Here is an 18,015-nt window from a genome sequence, read left to right as displayed (position 1 = left end):
CGCTTTTATGCAATGAAAACCATTTTATATAAAAAATAATTTTTGCATCGCTTTATTCTGCGAGCTATAACTTTTTTATTTTTTCGCTGATGACACTGTGTGGCAGCTCGTTTTTTGCGGGACAAGGTGACGCTTTCATCGGTACCATGGATATTTATATGCGTCTTTTTGATCGTGCGTTGTTGCACTTTCTGTTCGGCAGTATTTGCTAAAGGGGTTAACTAATGGGACAGTTTTATAAGGCGGGTTGTTACGGACGCGGCGATACAAATATGTGTACTTTTATTGTTTTTTGTTTGTTTTTTCCAAAAAATGTATTTTAGGGAATTTTTTTTTTTTATTTATTTAGCGATTTTTTTTTTTTTTTTTTTTAATTTTTTTTTTAAAAAAAATTTACCGTATTTTCCTCTTTGTAAGACGCACTTTTTTCCCCCCAAAATTTGGGGGGAAAACAGGCGTCTTACAAAGCGGACATGCCTTACCTAGGCTGTGATCGGGGGCGTCCGGCGGTTGCTGGCCGCTGCTGCGGGTGTGTCCGGTGCCGCGTTGTGTGCCCGTCGATGCCCGGGGCTCTGCCAACATTGAGCGACAGGCCAGAGCCCCGGCATTTCCTCAGTTCCCTGTGTGCCGGTAAAAAGATGGCCGCCGGCGCGTGCGCAGATGGGATCTCGGGACCCAGTTCTCGAGAGATGAGATTTGAAATCTCATCTCTCGAGAGGTGGGTCCCGAGATCCCATCTGCGCACGCGCCGGCGGCCATTTTCCCTGGGTTCCCTGTGTGCGCGCGGTGGTGCCTGCAAAAAAAATGGCCGCCGCGCGTGCGCAGATGAGATCTCGGGATCCAGCTCTCGAGAGATGAGATTTCAGATCTCATCTCTCGAGAACTGGTCCCGAGATCCCATCTGCGCACGCGCCGGCGGCCATTTTTTTTTTACCGGCACTTCAGCGCACATATACAGGGAACCGAGGAAATGCTGGGGCTCTGGTCTGTCGAACAATGTCGGCAGAGCCCCGGGCATCGATGGGCACACAACACCGCACCGGAGCACCCGCAGCACCGGCTTCCAACCGCCGGACAAGTGGAGAAACCTGACACCAGCACAAGACTCTGCAGCAGCAACAGCACACATCGGAGCCCCCCCTCATCCCTGAATGCGGCCTGCAGCATCACTCCACGCCTGCCTCCTCCAGCAGCGAGCCTGGGACCCCTCTACACCGCAGCCACCAACCCCGGTAAGCAATAAGATGCAAGGATTATAAGAGGCACCACCATTTTATTAAATATTTTTTTCTTATTTTTCTCCTCAAAAATTGTGGTGCGTCTTATAATCCGGAGCGTCTTATAAAGCGAAAAATACGGTAAGTATTTTTACACATTTTCTTTTTTTAACTTGTATTAGGTTGTCCCAGGGTGGACATAACTGCCATGTGACAGATCGCTGATCAGTGCGCTTTGCAGGCACTGAGGAAGTCAGCTCCCTGCAGGCCCCCGAAGGTCCCCGTCGCCATCTTGGATTTGGGGACCTGCAGGGATGGAGCCCCCCGCAGCAGCGCTGCACATTGCGCTGCTGTGGGGGGCTCAGGGAAGCATGGAGGGAGCCCCCTCCCTGCCGATGCTTCCCTTTAACCCTCGGTACACCGCGATCGTGTTTTCCGGGTGTCAGCTGTGATAATCAGCTGACACCCGGCCGCGATCAGCGGCGTTCACCACAACGGAATTTTCCGTCCATGGGACTTAGGTCCCAGGTCACATGGACGGAATATTCCGTCCATTGTAGCAGGGCTGTGGAGTCGGTAAGCCACAGTTGCGACTCCGACTTCTGGATTTTATCAGGCTCCGACTCCTTCATAAATGGCCAATTCATAACAACAAATTTACTGTTGTAAAATATTAAACATCGTGCTTATTCAGTTTCTCACCATCATATAAGTAATCAGACCACTTAGAGCAAAAACTACATTTATTAGAATACAATTAGAATATAGCAAATAACTTTTATAAACTTTTCTAAACTTTAAGTAAATATGCAATAAACACTTTTATGCAGTTAATAAGAAGAAATCTATAAATTTGTCCTCAGAAAAAGTATTGCCTCTGTCAGATCCTCCTTCATGGATGCCATCAAATCTGATCTAATTATTTTGAGAGCAGAGAACAACCTCTCTACACTAACTTGTGTTGGTGGCAAAGCAGTAACCACTCGGGCAACATCTCTGACAATGTCAGGATACAGAGGAATCGCTTGTTGCACTGTTATTTTTGATGAACGGTCAAATTTCTCAATTTCTTTTAGTGCACATGAAAAATTCTGCTGAAATGTACTGGCTGTGTTCCTTGATGGGGATGACTCTTCTTCTATGCGGGAACTCTTTGCACGGTCCTTGTGATCCAAATATTTTTCGAAATTAAATTCTTCATCAGTTGATGATGAGGGTGAAGATGTGGATGGACGACCAAATTCTTCTTGTTCCTCCTGACTGTTCTGCAACCCTTTCATCCTTACTGCTATTTCAAACAGAGCTTCTTTTCCTTTACTTAGCTGTTGATCATCTAGAAGAATCCGATGCATTGGGTCTACATAAACAGCTGCCAAAAGAATGTTATTTTGTAGTAGTAGCTCCTCTCTCCGTTTCATTGATGTAGCAATGCCACTTGCAATTAACCCTCCTCTTTGGGACAGGCGAAACATCAGGTTCTTCCACTCCTTTAAGAAAATACCTGGAGTTAAGTCCTCTGCTTGTAATTTTGTAGTCACTGTAAATGGGTGCTCTAGCAATTTTTCCAGCTCAGTCACCTGATTCCACTGACTTTCATTTAGCGTCAGTTGAGGGTTAGCCATGTCTACAAGACAGGTTTTCAGTTCAACCAAGCGCTGAATCATTAAGTAAGTACTGCCCCATCGTGTGGCTTGATCAATAATTGCCCCTTTTCCAGCACGTCTCTTCAAAATTGAGTCAACTTTAGGGGTTCTGGCAACAGTAGCCAATTTTCTCACCTTGCCAATCAGTGCAGCAGCATGTCCTTCTTGCAGACTCTCTTATAGCCAGCTGTAGCGTATGCACAACACAGCGCATGTGATGAATGAAAGAACATATTGACACAGTTTCAACAAGATCATCTAAACCAGTGGTCCCCAACCTTTTTTGCACCAGGGACCGGTTTCAAGCAAGACCATTCTTCCATGGCCCGGCAGGGCGGGGATGGAGGTGTGGCAGGGGTGGGGCTTTGGTCATAAGGGGGCGGGGCTATGGACACGGTTGTAGTGTAGCAGTGCATACTTATAATTAAATAACATTTATAATGTGACTCAACTCACCATAGGTTTTGAATAAGTGCTCCATCACTCCCTTCTCCCCATCATTGCCTTCACCCCATCACTCCCTTCTCCCCATCATTGCCTTCACCCCATCACTCCCTTCTCCCCATCATTGCCTTCACCCCATCACCCCTCTCCCCATCATTGCCTTCACCCCATCACTGCTGTCTCCCCATCATTGCCTTCACCCCATCACTCCCTTCTCCCCATCATTGCCTTCACCCCATCACTCCCTTCTCCCCATCATTGCCTTCACCCCATCACTCCCTTCTCCCCATCATTGCCTTCACCCCATCACTCCCCTCTCCCCATCATTGCCTTCACCCCATCACTCCCCTCTCCCCATCATTGCCTTCACCCCATCACTCCCCTCTCCCCATCATTGCCTTCACCCCATCACTCCCTTCTCCCCATCATTGCCTTCACCCCATCACTCCCTTCTCCCCATCATTGCCTTCACCCCATCACTCCCTTCTCCCCATCATTGCCTTCACCCCATCACTCCCTTCTCCCCATCATTGCCTTCACCCCATCACTCCCCTCTCCCCATCATTGCCTTCACCCCATCACTCCCCTCTCCCCATCATTGCCTTCACCCCATCACTCCCCTGTCCCCATCATTGCCTTCACCCCATCACTCCCCTGTCCCCATCATTGCCTTCACCCCATCACTGCCATCTCTTCATCATTGCCTTCACCCCATCACTCCCCTCACGGTCTTCTCCTCATGTCCCCATCTCCTCCAGGGCCAGGCTACACAAACACAGACCAACGCACACGCGCACACACACACACATACACAGACACACATACACACACATTATACATACACACACAGACACCACCTCTCTCCTCTCACCTGCCCGCCGCCCGCGCTTCCTCGCTCTGACACAGCAGCCACGCTCTCCTCTCTGTGTCAGTCAGAGACAGGAAGCGCGGGCGGCGGGCAGGAAGCTGGACGGGTCCTTGCAGCTCCGCTCCTGCTATTCCCTCTTGCAGGCAGCGGAGCTGCTTGGATCGCTCCCTGGCCGCCGCTACACACGCCGCCCCAGCCCCCGCTACACACGCCGCCCCAGCCCCCGCTACGCCACTGACCGCCCCTGGCTCCCCTTGTGTCCACGGACCGGCAAGGGCACTGCAGCGGCCCGGTGCTGGGCCGCGGACCGGCGGTTGGGGACCCCTGATCTAAACTATCATGTTGCTGTTCATCTGAAGCAACTTCAGTTTGCTCCTCAGTTACAATACTGTGTTCCTCTATTTCAAACATTTCTGTGTCTGTGGACCCAGAATGTTCTTCTAGCTGCTGGTCACCATCATTACTCTCATTCATTAGCTTAATAGTACTTATCATATTTGAAGCAGTCAGTTACGACAGAAAGAACTTGCTCTTTTTTAAGTTCATAGTCTTGCAGAACCTTTTTCACCAAGACCTGGAGAAACTCACTGGTGTGATGAGCTTTGGTGTCTTTTACTGCCAATGTCTTGGTAACTATTTCATTTTTGTCACAAACAAATCGGACATTGATGGCAAAATAGTTCACTCTGTGACGTGTGCAGGCATCCATTTTAAGAAACAGAAAGCATCCCTTGAGAGTTTTTTTAAGTTCTTCCTTTTGTTTAAAAGCTTCTTCGATTACTAATTTTCTAATACTCTCTCTCTCCAGAGAAACGCCAAGCTTGCGGGCCATTTCCCCATTCAGACACACAAAAGCTGGTCGTGAAAATAATGAAATAGGCACACTATCCTTTACAACAAGCTCTGATCTGTTTTTTAAATGTATCTACTGTCATTGTCACAGTAACTTTGTCACTGACAAAATATCTTGCAACTGATGGCTGCAAAGTTCTCTGCTCCTTTGTTTGGCTGGAAGAGCTGGGCACTGGTTCATTGGTTTGGATGCAGTCTCTCATCCACTGCTTTCAGTACTTCTGGATGAAAGCGCTGTAAATGTCTCTTTAGATTAGAAGCTCTGGTAGGAGCATTTTTATCTTTGCCTGAATATGCACTCATCTTGGCTTCACAGCATTTGTTTTCGTCTGGATCATTTGTCATACACTGACAGACATAATGTTTTCTATCTTGAGTGATGGTGAAATGTTCAAATACAGCTGATTTAATGTGATGCTTCTTTGACATTCTCAGGTTTTTAATTCTGCATTCACAATCCAAATGACAATTGTTTTTCCTAAAAACAATTGTACAAAATTATTGCCAGGTCGTACAACTGATATAGTGGTCAGTAATACTGTTATTATTCCTCATGTACTCACAGTTAACTGATGCAAAGTTTGTTGAAAGGATAATACTTCTTACAGTCTTCCTCTTCTGAGTAGCAGGCAGCTGTGAGATGCTTGGAAGACGCACACCTAGTATGATCTAGTCTAGAGGAGGAGCTTTACTACTAAGAATTTGCAACACATTTTCACTTTCAGTTTCATACATTGTAAGTAGGGGGGTTGGGGCAGCATGAGGTTAACCAAGTATAAGATTAGATAAGGGCAGTGGAGAACAGTGACACACAAGAAGTAAGAAATGTCTCTATCTCCAGCAGAACTGCTTATCACTGTTGTTCATAGTTTGATAGAACATATATATTTGAGTAACATTTATAAAATTCATATGAAAGTTCAATTATGAAATATTAATACATTTTTTTTAAAGCTGGAGTCGGTACATTTCTACTGACTCCGACTCCACAGCCCTGCATTGTTGGAAAGGGGTTAAATGGCACTAGCTGCAGAGTCTTCCCTTAGCTTCCATCTAATCAAACATCCTTATCGGCAGCAGATAATTTTGTGTAAACAAGACAAGTGCTGCCAAGAACAATGATATTCTATAAGCACAAACTTATTATTTAGACAAGTGCCACATACACCAGTCACATGCTAGACACGACACATACACACTCTAGACACAGGATACATGCACACCATACATGTGACGCACACACATGACATACAAACACCAGTCACACACTAGACACAGATTAGAGATGTTCGGGTCCAGCCGAACACTTAAAAAAAAAAAAAAAGATACCAGACCATTACCCGGACCCCATTCACTTGAATGGGGGGCCCGAACATCCAGTATTTATCACGCTGTCACATGCAAGACAGCGCAGCAAACACTTCTTCTAATCGGCGGTAAAATCATTACTGACAGTCTAGGTTCACACGCTGTCAAATGATGTGAACCTGCAGCTGTGATTGGAGTTATAAAGTTTACCTCCGGTCACTGGCGTTGGCTAATGGGACTACTGCTCCCATAAGCGACAGCAAGAGGGGCTGATGGAATTATTCATCAGCTGGCGCCCACACTCAAAATACATTTTTAAAAAATCAGCATGGGTTCCCCTGTATTTTTGATAACCAGCCAGGCAAAACTGACAGCTGTGGGCTGCAACACTCAGCTGTCAACAAGGCTGGTTATCAAGAATAGAGGGGTACCCATGCTGTATTTAAAAAAAAAAAAAAAAAAAAAAAACTATTTAAATACTTTTTAAAAAATGACGTGGTACCTGCCCCGTTTGTGACAACCAGCCTTGCTAAAAGCTGCTCTGGGGGCTGGCATTCTCAGGCTGGTAAGGGGCCTTTGATATTATCCCCCCCCAGCCTAAAAACGGCAGTACACAGCGGCCCAGAATTCTGGCACTTTTCCCTGCTCTTCCCACTTGCCTTTTATTGGTGGCAAGGGGGTTCATATTTGTGGGGTTGCTGTCAGCTTTGTATTGTCCGGTGACATCAAGCCCACGGCTTAATAAAGAGGCGTCTATAAGATACCCATCCATTACTAATCTTATAGTTGTATGGTAAATAAAGACCCTGCCAGAATTAAGTCTTTAAGGCCTCATACTCACTGGCAATATAATCGCACTCTGACCAATGTTAGTGAATGGGTGACATCTCACTTGTGATTTTTTTTCTCAGCCAAAATCGGTCTGCGAAAAAAATCGCAGCATGCTGCGATTTGTAGCGATTTTCCCCAATAGAAGTCAATGGGTGCGATTAAAAAAACAGACCATCCGTTTTTAAAGGATACATCACCATTCTGTGGTATAGAGCACTGTAAATGGTCCTGTAATAACTGTAGAAAAAGTGGCTGGGGAAAAAAAACGGATGGAAAAATAAAAAATCGCATAGAAATCGCATGACACTGGCATAACACTCCACCCTTTTTTCCAGTCCAGAAATCTGACAGTTTTTTAATCGCCAATGGGTATGAGGCCTAATAGTGATGAGCAAGTATTCTCATTGCTCAGGTGTCCTCCGAGTATTTTGGCGTGCTGGGAGATCTAGTTTTCGTCATCTCAGCTGCATGATTTGCGGCTGCTGGCCAGCTTGAATACATGTGGAGATTCCCTAACAAGCAGGCATTCCTCACATGTATTCAGCCTGTCCAGCAGCCACGAATCATGCAGCTGCGTCGACAAACTAAATCTCCGAGCACGCCAAAATACTCAGAGGTCACCCGAGCAACGAGTATACTCGCTCATCACTAGTCTTTAATTGAAGGAATGACACCCACTTCTTTAATGTTTCTAAATTAAAGCATACTCACATCATCACCTATTCTATTGAATCCCTCGTCGCCTGAAGTACAACAAAAATAAGAAAACCATAGCCCTCACTTGTCTGTCGTTCTGTCCCAGGCTCTAATCCATGTCTGGTGATAAACCGTTTTCAACCTGGACGGTGCCAAAACTGTCCAGGCTGAGAACTAGTCAGGATTGAGCTGCTGCGAGCACAGCCTCCGTGAACAGTGGTGACCTCATCAAGGTTACGGCAGGTCACTAAAAGGCTGTGCTCCCAGCCGGGCCCCTGAACCAAGGTGACTGGTGAGATAACCGGTGACTGGTGAGATAACCGCTAACAGTGAGAGAGTCCCAGGATGCTGAGGTGAGTTCACCACAGCCCTACTTTCCCTTCTCCACACAGCCCCTGATCACCCCCCCTTCTCCACAAAGGTCAACATCACCCCCTTCTCCACACAGTTCCTTATCACACCACCTACACAAAGGCCCTCATTATCACCCCCTTCTCCACACAGCCCCTGATCACCCCCCCCCCTTCTCCACAAAGGTCAACATCACCCCCTTCTCCACACAGTTCCTTATCACACCTCCTACACAAAGGCCCTCATTATCACCCCCTTCTCCACACAGCCCCTCTCAAGTTACAACAACCCTTTCCAAAATACATCCTCTGACCACTCACGCTGAGTCTTGGGTCCTCATTCCTATCTGTACAAGGGTCCAGTGTGCAGCCCCTCATTTTCCCTTCTCTCCATCAGCCTCAGCACATCGCTGCTTCCTGCTATTGGATCTTCACTGAACGGAGGCCCTGCCCTTTCCGGTGGCCTCATTCCCTCAAAAAATCAACTCCGTTCTAGACGCTCCTGTGCTGTGTCTGTGCTGGCTTTGCTGTGCGTGGTGTGTTATTCCATACCTGGTGCCAGCCGCCGTCTGCACTGCTCAGCAACAAGTGAGATGTGAAGTGAGCACTTTATCATTATCTGCTGCTGCCAGTTTCTATTGGCCTCATCAAGCACTCTGCAGCTGAGAGAGAGGTGAGCGCTATGAGATAGAAGCTGACAGCAGCAGGTGATGAGAAAGCACTCTCTTCACATCACTTGTTGCTGAGCAGTGCAGATGGCCCACCGAAATCGGGTATGGAATAATGCACTCAACGCTGGGTGCACGCAATTTTAATACAGGGAAGAGCAGGCACTAATGAGAAGGAGGCTGGTGCTGGTGTGGGGGCGGCGAGAGCTATTATTTCATTATTGATTCTCTGTTCTAATCGCATGTTTTGTTTTGTTAACCTGTGTTTTCTTGCATCACATGTTTTTTAATTGATCAGGTGCACCATTAGTGTCATTTTAATTGTGTTCATGAAGGGGAGTGGTTTCCTTACTGAGTATGTATAAATTGTTCTAAATGTCAATGTGCAGCTCTGACAAAGAACACATGTAGTGTTCGAAACGCGTAGTTGTGTTACCGCTAATTGTCTGCGGGATACTGATCTTAACTTGAATTTTTCAATAAATAGCCCTTTTTTTTTATCAGCTGGACTTTTCCTTTTTCAGCATTTGTCGGCCAGTGTGCGCCGCATCAATGTTTGTGGACTGTCATGAAAGCTATGCAGCTATGTGAGCTTTAGATGTGTTTTTACAATTGAAATGAATAATTTACATTCTTTTCATTACTAATATCGTGCTGCCGCACAGCTCCATCTCATGTTGGGCTGGCCGGCTCATTGCATAGCTAAGCCAAGTGTCTTGTCTTCAAAGATGACCTAGTAAAACATATTTTTTAAAACTATTGCATATACAATTAAACATAAATGGTAGAAGACCTGAGGGGCACCACATAGGGCAAGATTGTCTTCAAGGGTAACAGAACAGTAGTCTTTGAGGAAGAGTCCCACTACTAGCTACTGCTTAGATTGACAGTAGGTATGTTGAGATCATTTGTGGCTTTCTTGCATGTGTCCTTAACCCCCATTGCATATTCAGATGTTTGTTTTTTACACCAATCTGAAATCTGCAACTAGGTAAAACACAATGCAAGTGATGGGATTTTACCAAACCTCCATTCATGTGCAGCAGGATAATGGCAGATTTACATAATCCTGGAGAATATTGTCTGTGATAACATGATGGTAAACTGTTATGACTGCCTCTGATTTGTATTTATTTGAGGTGTTAATGTTTGTTTGTACAGTTCAAGGTCTCGGCGACGCTCCCGTAGAAGATATTCTCGCTCTAGATCTCGATCACATTCACACAAAAAGCGATCAAAAAGTAGATCGTACACCCCAGAATACAGACGAAGAAGAAGCCGAAGTCGCTCTCCAATGTCTAACAGAAGGAGGCACAATGGTAGCAGGGTACGTTATCTATAAAACTTTCACCCTCATTTTGTACAAAAAAGATTAAATATTTAAATTCAAGCCCTAAATGTCTGTCTTAATTTTTTTAGGCAAATCCAGATCCAAACACCTGTGTCGGGGTCTTTGGTTTGAGCTTGTACACTACTGAACGAGATGTAAGAGACGTGTTCTCTCGTTATGGCCCCCTCAGTGGCGTCAATGTTGTGTATGATCAGCGATCTGGGCGCTCCAGGGGATTTGCATTCGTCTATTTTGAACGCATAGAAGATTCCAGAGAGGTAAGTCTCAGAATGAAAGGGTGTGGGGTGTTTTTGTTTTTTGCCATTTTTTCCCCGTCTTCTATATGTTTTGAATGTGTGCAGAGGAGCATTTGTTTTGTATGCTGTTTGCAAGGATGAATAGAAGTATTTATGTGGATGTGAATCTTCACACTTTAGCACAGGAGATTGCTTGTTAAGCTACGTGCACACAACTTCTTTTAGACACTGGCATATCCGCCAAGTTATCCAAGGTGACGACACTGGCTGTCTTTTTTTTCCTGAAGCATATTCTCCGGTGTATTTCTTTTTTGCTAATTTAAACTATAACTGGTGAGTTTGGAAGCTGCGCAAAAAATGGAGATGCCGCTTCATTGCTCTTAATGTGGTTAAAAAAAGCTCCAAAAGATGGAAGATATGTTATTACATTGCTGCACATTATTGTCATTCTTTCTTGTGCTTTTCATGCTGGTTCCAGGTAGAATCCACCTGAGGGATGTAATGTGCTCCTGACCTTGCACACTTCAGTCAAATGGCATGGAAATGTCTCCTATTACATTTCAGAAAGCCTGATGGCTTTAGCTGAAAGCTAAAAAAGCCTTGTGGCCAAAATCCTTTTCCACCTGCAGGCTCAAATAATGGCACCAAATTGTGGAAGCAGGCTTATTTTTCTTCTCTCACCTGGAAGTGAAAAAGCATCAGTATAAGTCCTCAGTCTGATCGTATGCCTAGGGCAATGTGGCGACTTTGGCCTGGACAGCTGTCTGCTCGGTGCCACTGCTACATTGCAGCACTAGACACGTGACTGCGGTCACACTGCAACACGACAGCCACAAAATCCAACAGTCGTGTGTTGTTTTTTTTAAAAGACTTACTTGTTGCTGTAGTATAGGGCTTTCATCTGTATAGTGCTGTTTAGCGGCAGTGGCACTGAACGACCGTGGCGACCAAATTGCCGTGAAGCCCTAGCCTAAACGTTTGAGACATTCATTTAGGTGTACCTTGAATTATGCCACTTAAAAAGCAGGAAGCCAGTCTTATAGGGGCTTTTCAAATCCATTTTTTTTTTTTTTTTAGAAACCCCTTAAATTTCAGTAGTTGAAAGTAGTTCAGTAGCTTTATGCCTGTTCGTTCTGCTGAAAATGAGGCTGGAACATGTTGTTTTTTTTTTCTCTAACTATGGAGTCTTCTTGCATTGGCAATATACCTCGCATAGGAAGAATCCTGACAGGCACATGTGCAGCGTTTGAAAGCCAAGTCCTTAGTTGGTGGCAGTGGTGTGCTGGGGCCTGTGATCATGTTGCATTATGGATTTTAGCAAAATCTTAAAGCTATACAGCAAGTCCTAAGAAACAGGTGGATGGTGGGTTTCACCATGGCATTCCTTATTGGGGAGCCTACAAGGAGTAACACATGCTAGTTCCAACTCTGTATTAAAACTATTGTAACAATTTGTGTTTCGGTGCCTGTAAGTTATCAGGAGGGCAGCCTCTACAGACCACTCGTGCTTGGTGGCTGATCTGTATTTGACTTGTGTGTGAACATAGCCATGTAGCAAACTGTAGTGAAGCCTGTGGGCCTTGTGGTGACTGACTGCAGCCTCCTTTATGTGTGCGCTTGGCCTGTTGGCTGGGCAGTCCCTGGGAAGATGCTTGGACATGAAACCCTCCTCACGTTTTGTGTTTTGGTGGCAGGATTGTGATGACGACAAGTGGCGTGAAAGCGGTACATTGCCGGTCTGTGTGGCTCCAGCCTTGGTTACTTTTGATCTGGTGTGCACTTTTTTTCTTTTTTAGCTGTGTTGTAGCCACACGTGAATCCAATTGATTGCATCCTGTATGGCATGTGGTATTCTCGGTACACTGGGCTGCATTGACTGCTATGTGAAGCGTCACATCCCCACTTGTTTTTATTAATGGCTCTGTAGGTGTAGTCGTAGGCCAAGTAGTTTCCTCACGGTGGACGTCCCACAGCAAAATGGCACATTTCTTCAAAGGGTGACACTTCCCTCCTACATCGGCAGTATAACTTGACATTCTGCAGATCTCGGCCCCACAGTTCCTGTTACTTGATGCTGTGGCTATGTTTTGCAATAAGTGCATGAGATTTCTTATAATCACGTGTATTCGTCTGTGTGCACGGAGGCTGCAGATGGTAAAGAGGTCCCAGGGCTCGGTTTCCTGCTCAAGTTGGAGGATGGATGTTCTCTGCATTACTTGCCCCTGACTCTGGCATTTAATCCTGGGTGAAAGAATCTGCTGGCTACTAGGTGGTGCGAGTGCGGCTTCCCATTCCTGCATTTTGGAGCTGAGACTAAGGCTGGGGTCAGACTTGTGAGAAATTGAGTCTCGCACATCAATACCTGGCACTGCCGCTAGCACTCAGATGGCGGAGCGTTCGCCTGCATGTATTGCTATGCTGCTGAACGCTCCGATCTGAGTGCCGGCGGCTGTGCCGGCTATTGATGTGCGAGACTCGTCCAAGTTTCTCACAAGTCTGAGCCCAGCCTAATATGTGTACTACTTGCTCTGACTCCTTATTGCCACATACAGACTGATGAGTGGCTGGAGCTGATCCCATGCAGGACAGGTCTGCAGATTTGGGGGGTCAGACACTGCATGCACTGGTTCCTAGGAGTCCAGGACCTCATGCCAGGGACCTTCAAGAAGGCGCTGAGTACTAGAAGGGGATTGGCGTGTTTTCCTATCGCCCCCCACCTGCAGCCATCTTCTGTATGTGGAAGATGACTTAATAAATAGAGAAACCCGACGTCAGACCGGGTGATGATGGAGAGGGAGAGTGCCGCCAGTATACATGGCTGCCCCTGCATGAGACCCCCCGCAGTGATCGGGTGGCGCGCTCCCACAATTCGCCGCTAGGTGGCAGCAGGCGGCCGTTCCTCGTGCTGTGCAGCCTCGTGGCCTGTTCCGTGCTGCAGTGCATAGTGCTGTGTACACAGTCGGTGTCCGGAGCAGACGGCGATGTGCACACGTGCGGCACTGATGGCGCCGGCTCCGCTTCTCCTGCCGCTCTGGCTGTCGGGCCGGGCCGCAGCTCCGCCAGCGGAGGACTGGCCGCGTCGCTGCGGTCTCTCGCCCCTTCCCGCCACATTGCAATCATTTTCCTCTATCCGAGGCTGCAGTTAGTGAGCGCCGCGGCCTCCTCCTGCCCGGGCGCCGCACACACACAGGGGCCACACCCGGGAGCTGCCTCTGCTGCCCACACACGGACCGGCGGGCGGCGGTTACAACATGGTGGCGCTTCGGGCAGGTGAGGCGCCATTTTATCCTCGTGAAAAGGAGCAGTGGGGGGCGGGGAGCGGCGCGTGAGATGGCAGCGAGAGGCGGAGACCCGCGCGTAATGGCAGCCTGAGCGCGTGCACGGAGCAGCACGTGGGAGCTTAACTGCTTGTGTGCCGGCCCGCGGCTGTGCGCGCGGCCTCCTGCTGGGCCTCAGCCTGGCTGCGGGCTCCCGGCTACCTGTGTAACTCTAACCTCTGCTCTCTTCCAGGCTATGGAGCACGCGAATGGGATGGAGCTGGACGGGAGAAGGCTTCGTGTGGACTACTCCATCACTAAGAGGGCACACACTCCAACTCCAGGCATCTACATGGGCAGGCCCACCCAGTAAGTGTCCTACACCACTATATATACAGCAGCCCCCCCAGTAAGTGTCCTACACCACTATATATACAGCAGCCCCCCCAGTAAGTGTCCTACACCACTATATATACAGCAGCCCCCCCAGTAAGTGTCCTACACCACTATATATACAGCAGCCCCCCCAGTAAGTGTCATACACCACTATATATACAGCAGCCCCCCCCAGTAAGTGTCATACACCACTATATATACAGCAGCCCCCCCAGTAAGTGTCATACACCACTATATATACAGCAGCCCCCCCCCAGTAAGTGTCATACACCACTATATATACAGCAGCCCCCCCCAGTAAGTGTCATACACCACTATATATACAGCAGCCCCCCCAGAAAGTGTCCTACACCACTATATATACAGCAGCCCCCCCCAGTAAGTGTCCTACACCACTATATATAGAGCAGCCCCCACACACACACAACTGTCCTACACAACTGTGTGTGTGTGTATGTGTGTGTGTGTATATATATCAGCCCCCCTCTTCAGTAAGTGTATGTATAGTTATGTATTATATACACTCTCACTACACAAACTCTCATATATACTTCTCCCCTTCTAGTAATGTCCACTACATTGGTGGTCAGACCACTTTGTAAGTGTCCTGCATACCCCATAGCAAAAGTCTTAATGTAACACTACAATGTCTCCAAAGTAAAATGCCACCACTGACCCTCAACACTTTTCCTCCCACAGCAAGATGCCACTGTGATGGCCCCACAACTCCTATATATATAGCCTAATGGACCCACTCTGCAATGCTCACAGCCCACTTCCCCCACCCACCTTTCATGGGCTTACAGGCCCCATAGCAGTTGTGTGGTTTCCCACTATGTATGATTCAACCCTTCACTACGTATGCAGCATACCTACTTAGTAATGTCCCCTACATTACTACATACAAGGAAGACGTCCCCCTGGTAATGTCCTCTAGATAACTACATACATGGCTGCCACCCCAGTAATGTTCTGCATCTCTATATTTGCTGAAACTTCCCGTTATAGCAGTCCTCCAGCTGTGATGGATGTATAATCTCAAATGACCATGCAAAAGAAAAAAAAAAGCCCCCTGATGATGTTGGATCACAGCTGTACAGTAGGCAATTAGAATGAGCCAAAATCTGACACAACAGTAATTTATTAAACCGGAGTCTAGTAGTTGCAACTTTGACAAAGTCAAACACGCTGTTGGATTTGTATTTCAATGCTGTTTGTCAGAGCTCAGTGCGAAAAAATATTTTTTATTTTTTTTTTTCCCCAGTGGAGGAAGCAGTGGTGGTGGCAGACGTCGAGATTACAATGATCGTGGAAATGACAGAGGGAATGATCGTGGAAATGACAGAGGGAATGATCGTGGAAATGACAGAGGAAATGATCGAGGATATGACAGAGGGAATGATCGAGGATATGATCGAGGATACGATAGATATGAAGACTACGATTACAAATATAGTAGGCAAGTAGTGTGCTGTTCTGCTGTACACTACGGTTAGATTTGTTTGTTTTTTTTATTCTAGTTACTTATAAATTCCACAGCAACCAGACACTGTGGGCCCAATTAATAAAGAATGACATTGTTTAGTCATTAATTCCTTAAGAGGTTCTCGCCTAGTGGCGTGCGCCTCCTGTGCTACGCCACAGATCTTACTCCAGTCAGTGATTGGAGTAAAATTTCTGGTGTATGGAACACCACTTATCGTGTGACTTGAAAGAGCTGTGGCGTCACGCCTCCTCCCAGCACCACTAAAATGGGCGAAACTAGTGAGAAAAGGCAAGAGTTGTAAAATGTTGGCACAACTTAGCGTAGTGCCTAAACGCAACAACTTTTTAAAGTTTTTACACCAGAATTCTGGCTTGACATGTTTGAAGTATAATGTTTCTAATATGTGGCTAGACTGAGCTTCTTAAAGGGGTTGTCAAAATTTATAACACAAAGTCTACAGTTTCTGTGACTGCAGACTTGCTAATCCTCACACTGCACTGTTGGGGTTTTCCAGCAGCGATATGCCTAGTTTGACTCTGCAGACTTTAATCACAAACCTGGATAACTCCTTTTTAGGCCACATTTACACTTGGTATGGCGAATGTCAGTTTAGTGTGGGAGCCATACTTATCTGCAGAGAGCAAATGCTAATGAAGTGGTTGAAGCAGACTGCTATAAAATTGTTAGAGCCTGTCTGTGGCATTACCTCTCCTATGGGCTAAGGGGCATCTTACATGGTAGACCTTTGTATAATAGAATTGTTTCTCCACAGGCGACGATCACCTTCACCGTACTACAGTCGCTACAGATCCAGGTCAAGATCCCGTTCATACAGTCCAAGTAAGTATCAAAAGGTCTCTGCTTTTCCAAAAACGTTTGTCTTGTTTCTCCATGCATGACTTTCTGCCTTGCATCCATAGTTACTTTAGACCAGCAATTTACCCTCATGTCATCAAGCAAACAAAAAATTTAAAAAAAGTACATGACCAGAGAAAGTGACAAGTTTTTGTAGTCTTTTCCCTGACTCCACAATATGCTACAAACCCTGCTTGTATATTGGGATATTACACACTTGTTATATGCCATGGTCTTTAGTTACTATAGGTCATATTGTCTAACTTTTTTTTTTAATAACCTTTGCAGGGCGTTACTAACACATGGAAGATGGAGAATTTTCACTGGCATCCAATTATCCCGTCTCTTTAAGAATTTAATACAATTTTTCAATTCAAAGTTATTGTTGTTTTTTTTTCTTTTGTTATGTGTAACGCAAACCAATGATATTGCTGTAGCTTTGTGTAGGCAAACAGGCTTCAGAACGACAATTAGTCAAGACTCCAAGATCTGGCCAAATACAGTTTCCCTTTATCCCTATATTAGGAGGTTTTCTCTTTTTTTTTTTTTTTTTTTTTTTTATTGATTATTTAATAAGCGTTCTGTATGCAGGGGTACCATATTTTGTGATGGAGCAGCAAGTTTAATAAAACAAAACTGTTTGGCAGACTTGTTTCCATTATTGATGCATATTCAGCACTTTGAAATTCACAATTTACTTACAACAGACTATATTCATTTCTGTTTTTGTTGTTTTCCTTGGGTTTTGTCTGTGAAATAAACACAGTCTGAACGTGCTCTTATACATTGCACATATACCAACTTGTGCTTCAACTTTTTTTTTTTTTGTTGTTTTGATCTTCACATGTTAAAATGTGAAGGTGTTGGGCCATTGTCATAAAAACTGTCCAGATTAAGAAAAGCAGGGTTGTCACACACAACTGTACTGCAGCTCTACATCTGATGGCTGTACAACATGTACCAGGTATTCATTGCTGTATTTGGTTATGGATTTGGGGACAGACTTCATGCTTCACTACTACAGGTAATCTCTACTTGTTTTTCTTCTCTTTCAGATTAGATCGGGGGCTTATCTACAGCATTACAGAATGCTGTCAATAAGCCCCGAAAGGCAGTGGCCGCAGCTCATAGCTGAAAAAGGAGGTGACAGGTTCCCTTTAGTTTTCACACCTCAACATTATAAATCTCTGTGAAGCACCTGGGATTTCAAGGTGCTCACCGCACATCTAGATACATTCCTTGAAGGGTCTAATTTCCAAAATGGCATCACTTTTTAGGCACATCAAGGGCTCTCCAAACACAACATGGCGTCTGCTCTCGATTCCAGCCAAATTTACATTTAAAAAAATCAATTGGTGCTTCTTCCCTTCTGAGCCTGGCGATTGCCCAAACAGTAGTTTTTCCCTACATATGAGGTATTGGCGTGCTCAGGAGAAATTGCCTGACTTTGAATGTGTACAGTAGCGGGCACCAGCAGAAATCATACAAGAAATAAAAATGAATATCTAGTTCAGGGGTCAACCTAATGTCAAACTAAAGATAAAGCACACCATCATC

The 18,015-nt window shown here is 45.9% G+C and overlaps 1 protein-coding gene across 2 annotated transcripts in view; it reads left to right on the top strand.

Annotated features, from left to right (window-relative positions):
- TRA2A (transformer 2 alpha homolog) overlaps positions 1-17,104 on the top strand; it is a 57,403-nt gene extending 40,299 nt beyond the window's left edge. Inside the window, exons 3-8 of one of the 2 annotated variants that reach the window (XM_073581424.1) lie at positions 10,039-10,204; positions 10,297-10,485; positions 13,975-14,090; positions 15,382-15,576; positions 16,376-16,443; positions 16,747-17,104. In XM_073581424.1, coding sequence (XP_073437525.1) covers positions 10,039-10,204; positions 10,297-10,485; positions 13,975-14,090; positions 15,382-15,576; positions 16,376-16,443; positions 16,747-16,757 — 745 coding nt within the window. In that variant the 3' untranslated portion in view covers positions 16,758-17,104. The remainder of the gene's footprint in view (positions 1-10,038; positions 10,205-10,296; positions 10,486-13,974; positions 14,091-15,381; positions 15,577-16,375; positions 16,444-16,746) is intronic. The other variant, XM_073581425.1, reaches the window with a different exon arrangement.
- The last annotated feature ends 911 nt before the right edge of the window (positions 17,105-18,015 follow it).

The sequence above is a fragment of the Dendrobates tinctorius genome, unplaced genomic scaffold (assembly GCF_039654945.1).
Source record: "Dendrobates tinctorius isolate UK_male_01 unplaced genomic scaffold, ASM3965494v1 ptg000070l, whole genome shotgun sequence".
In the NCBI taxonomy this organism is placed as follows: domain Eukaryota; kingdom Metazoa; phylum Chordata; class Amphibia; order Anura; family Dendrobatidae; genus Dendrobates; species Dendrobates tinctorius.
The sequence above is the reverse complement of the archived record's forward strand: the minus strand, read 5'-3'. Positions and strand labels throughout refer to the sequence as shown.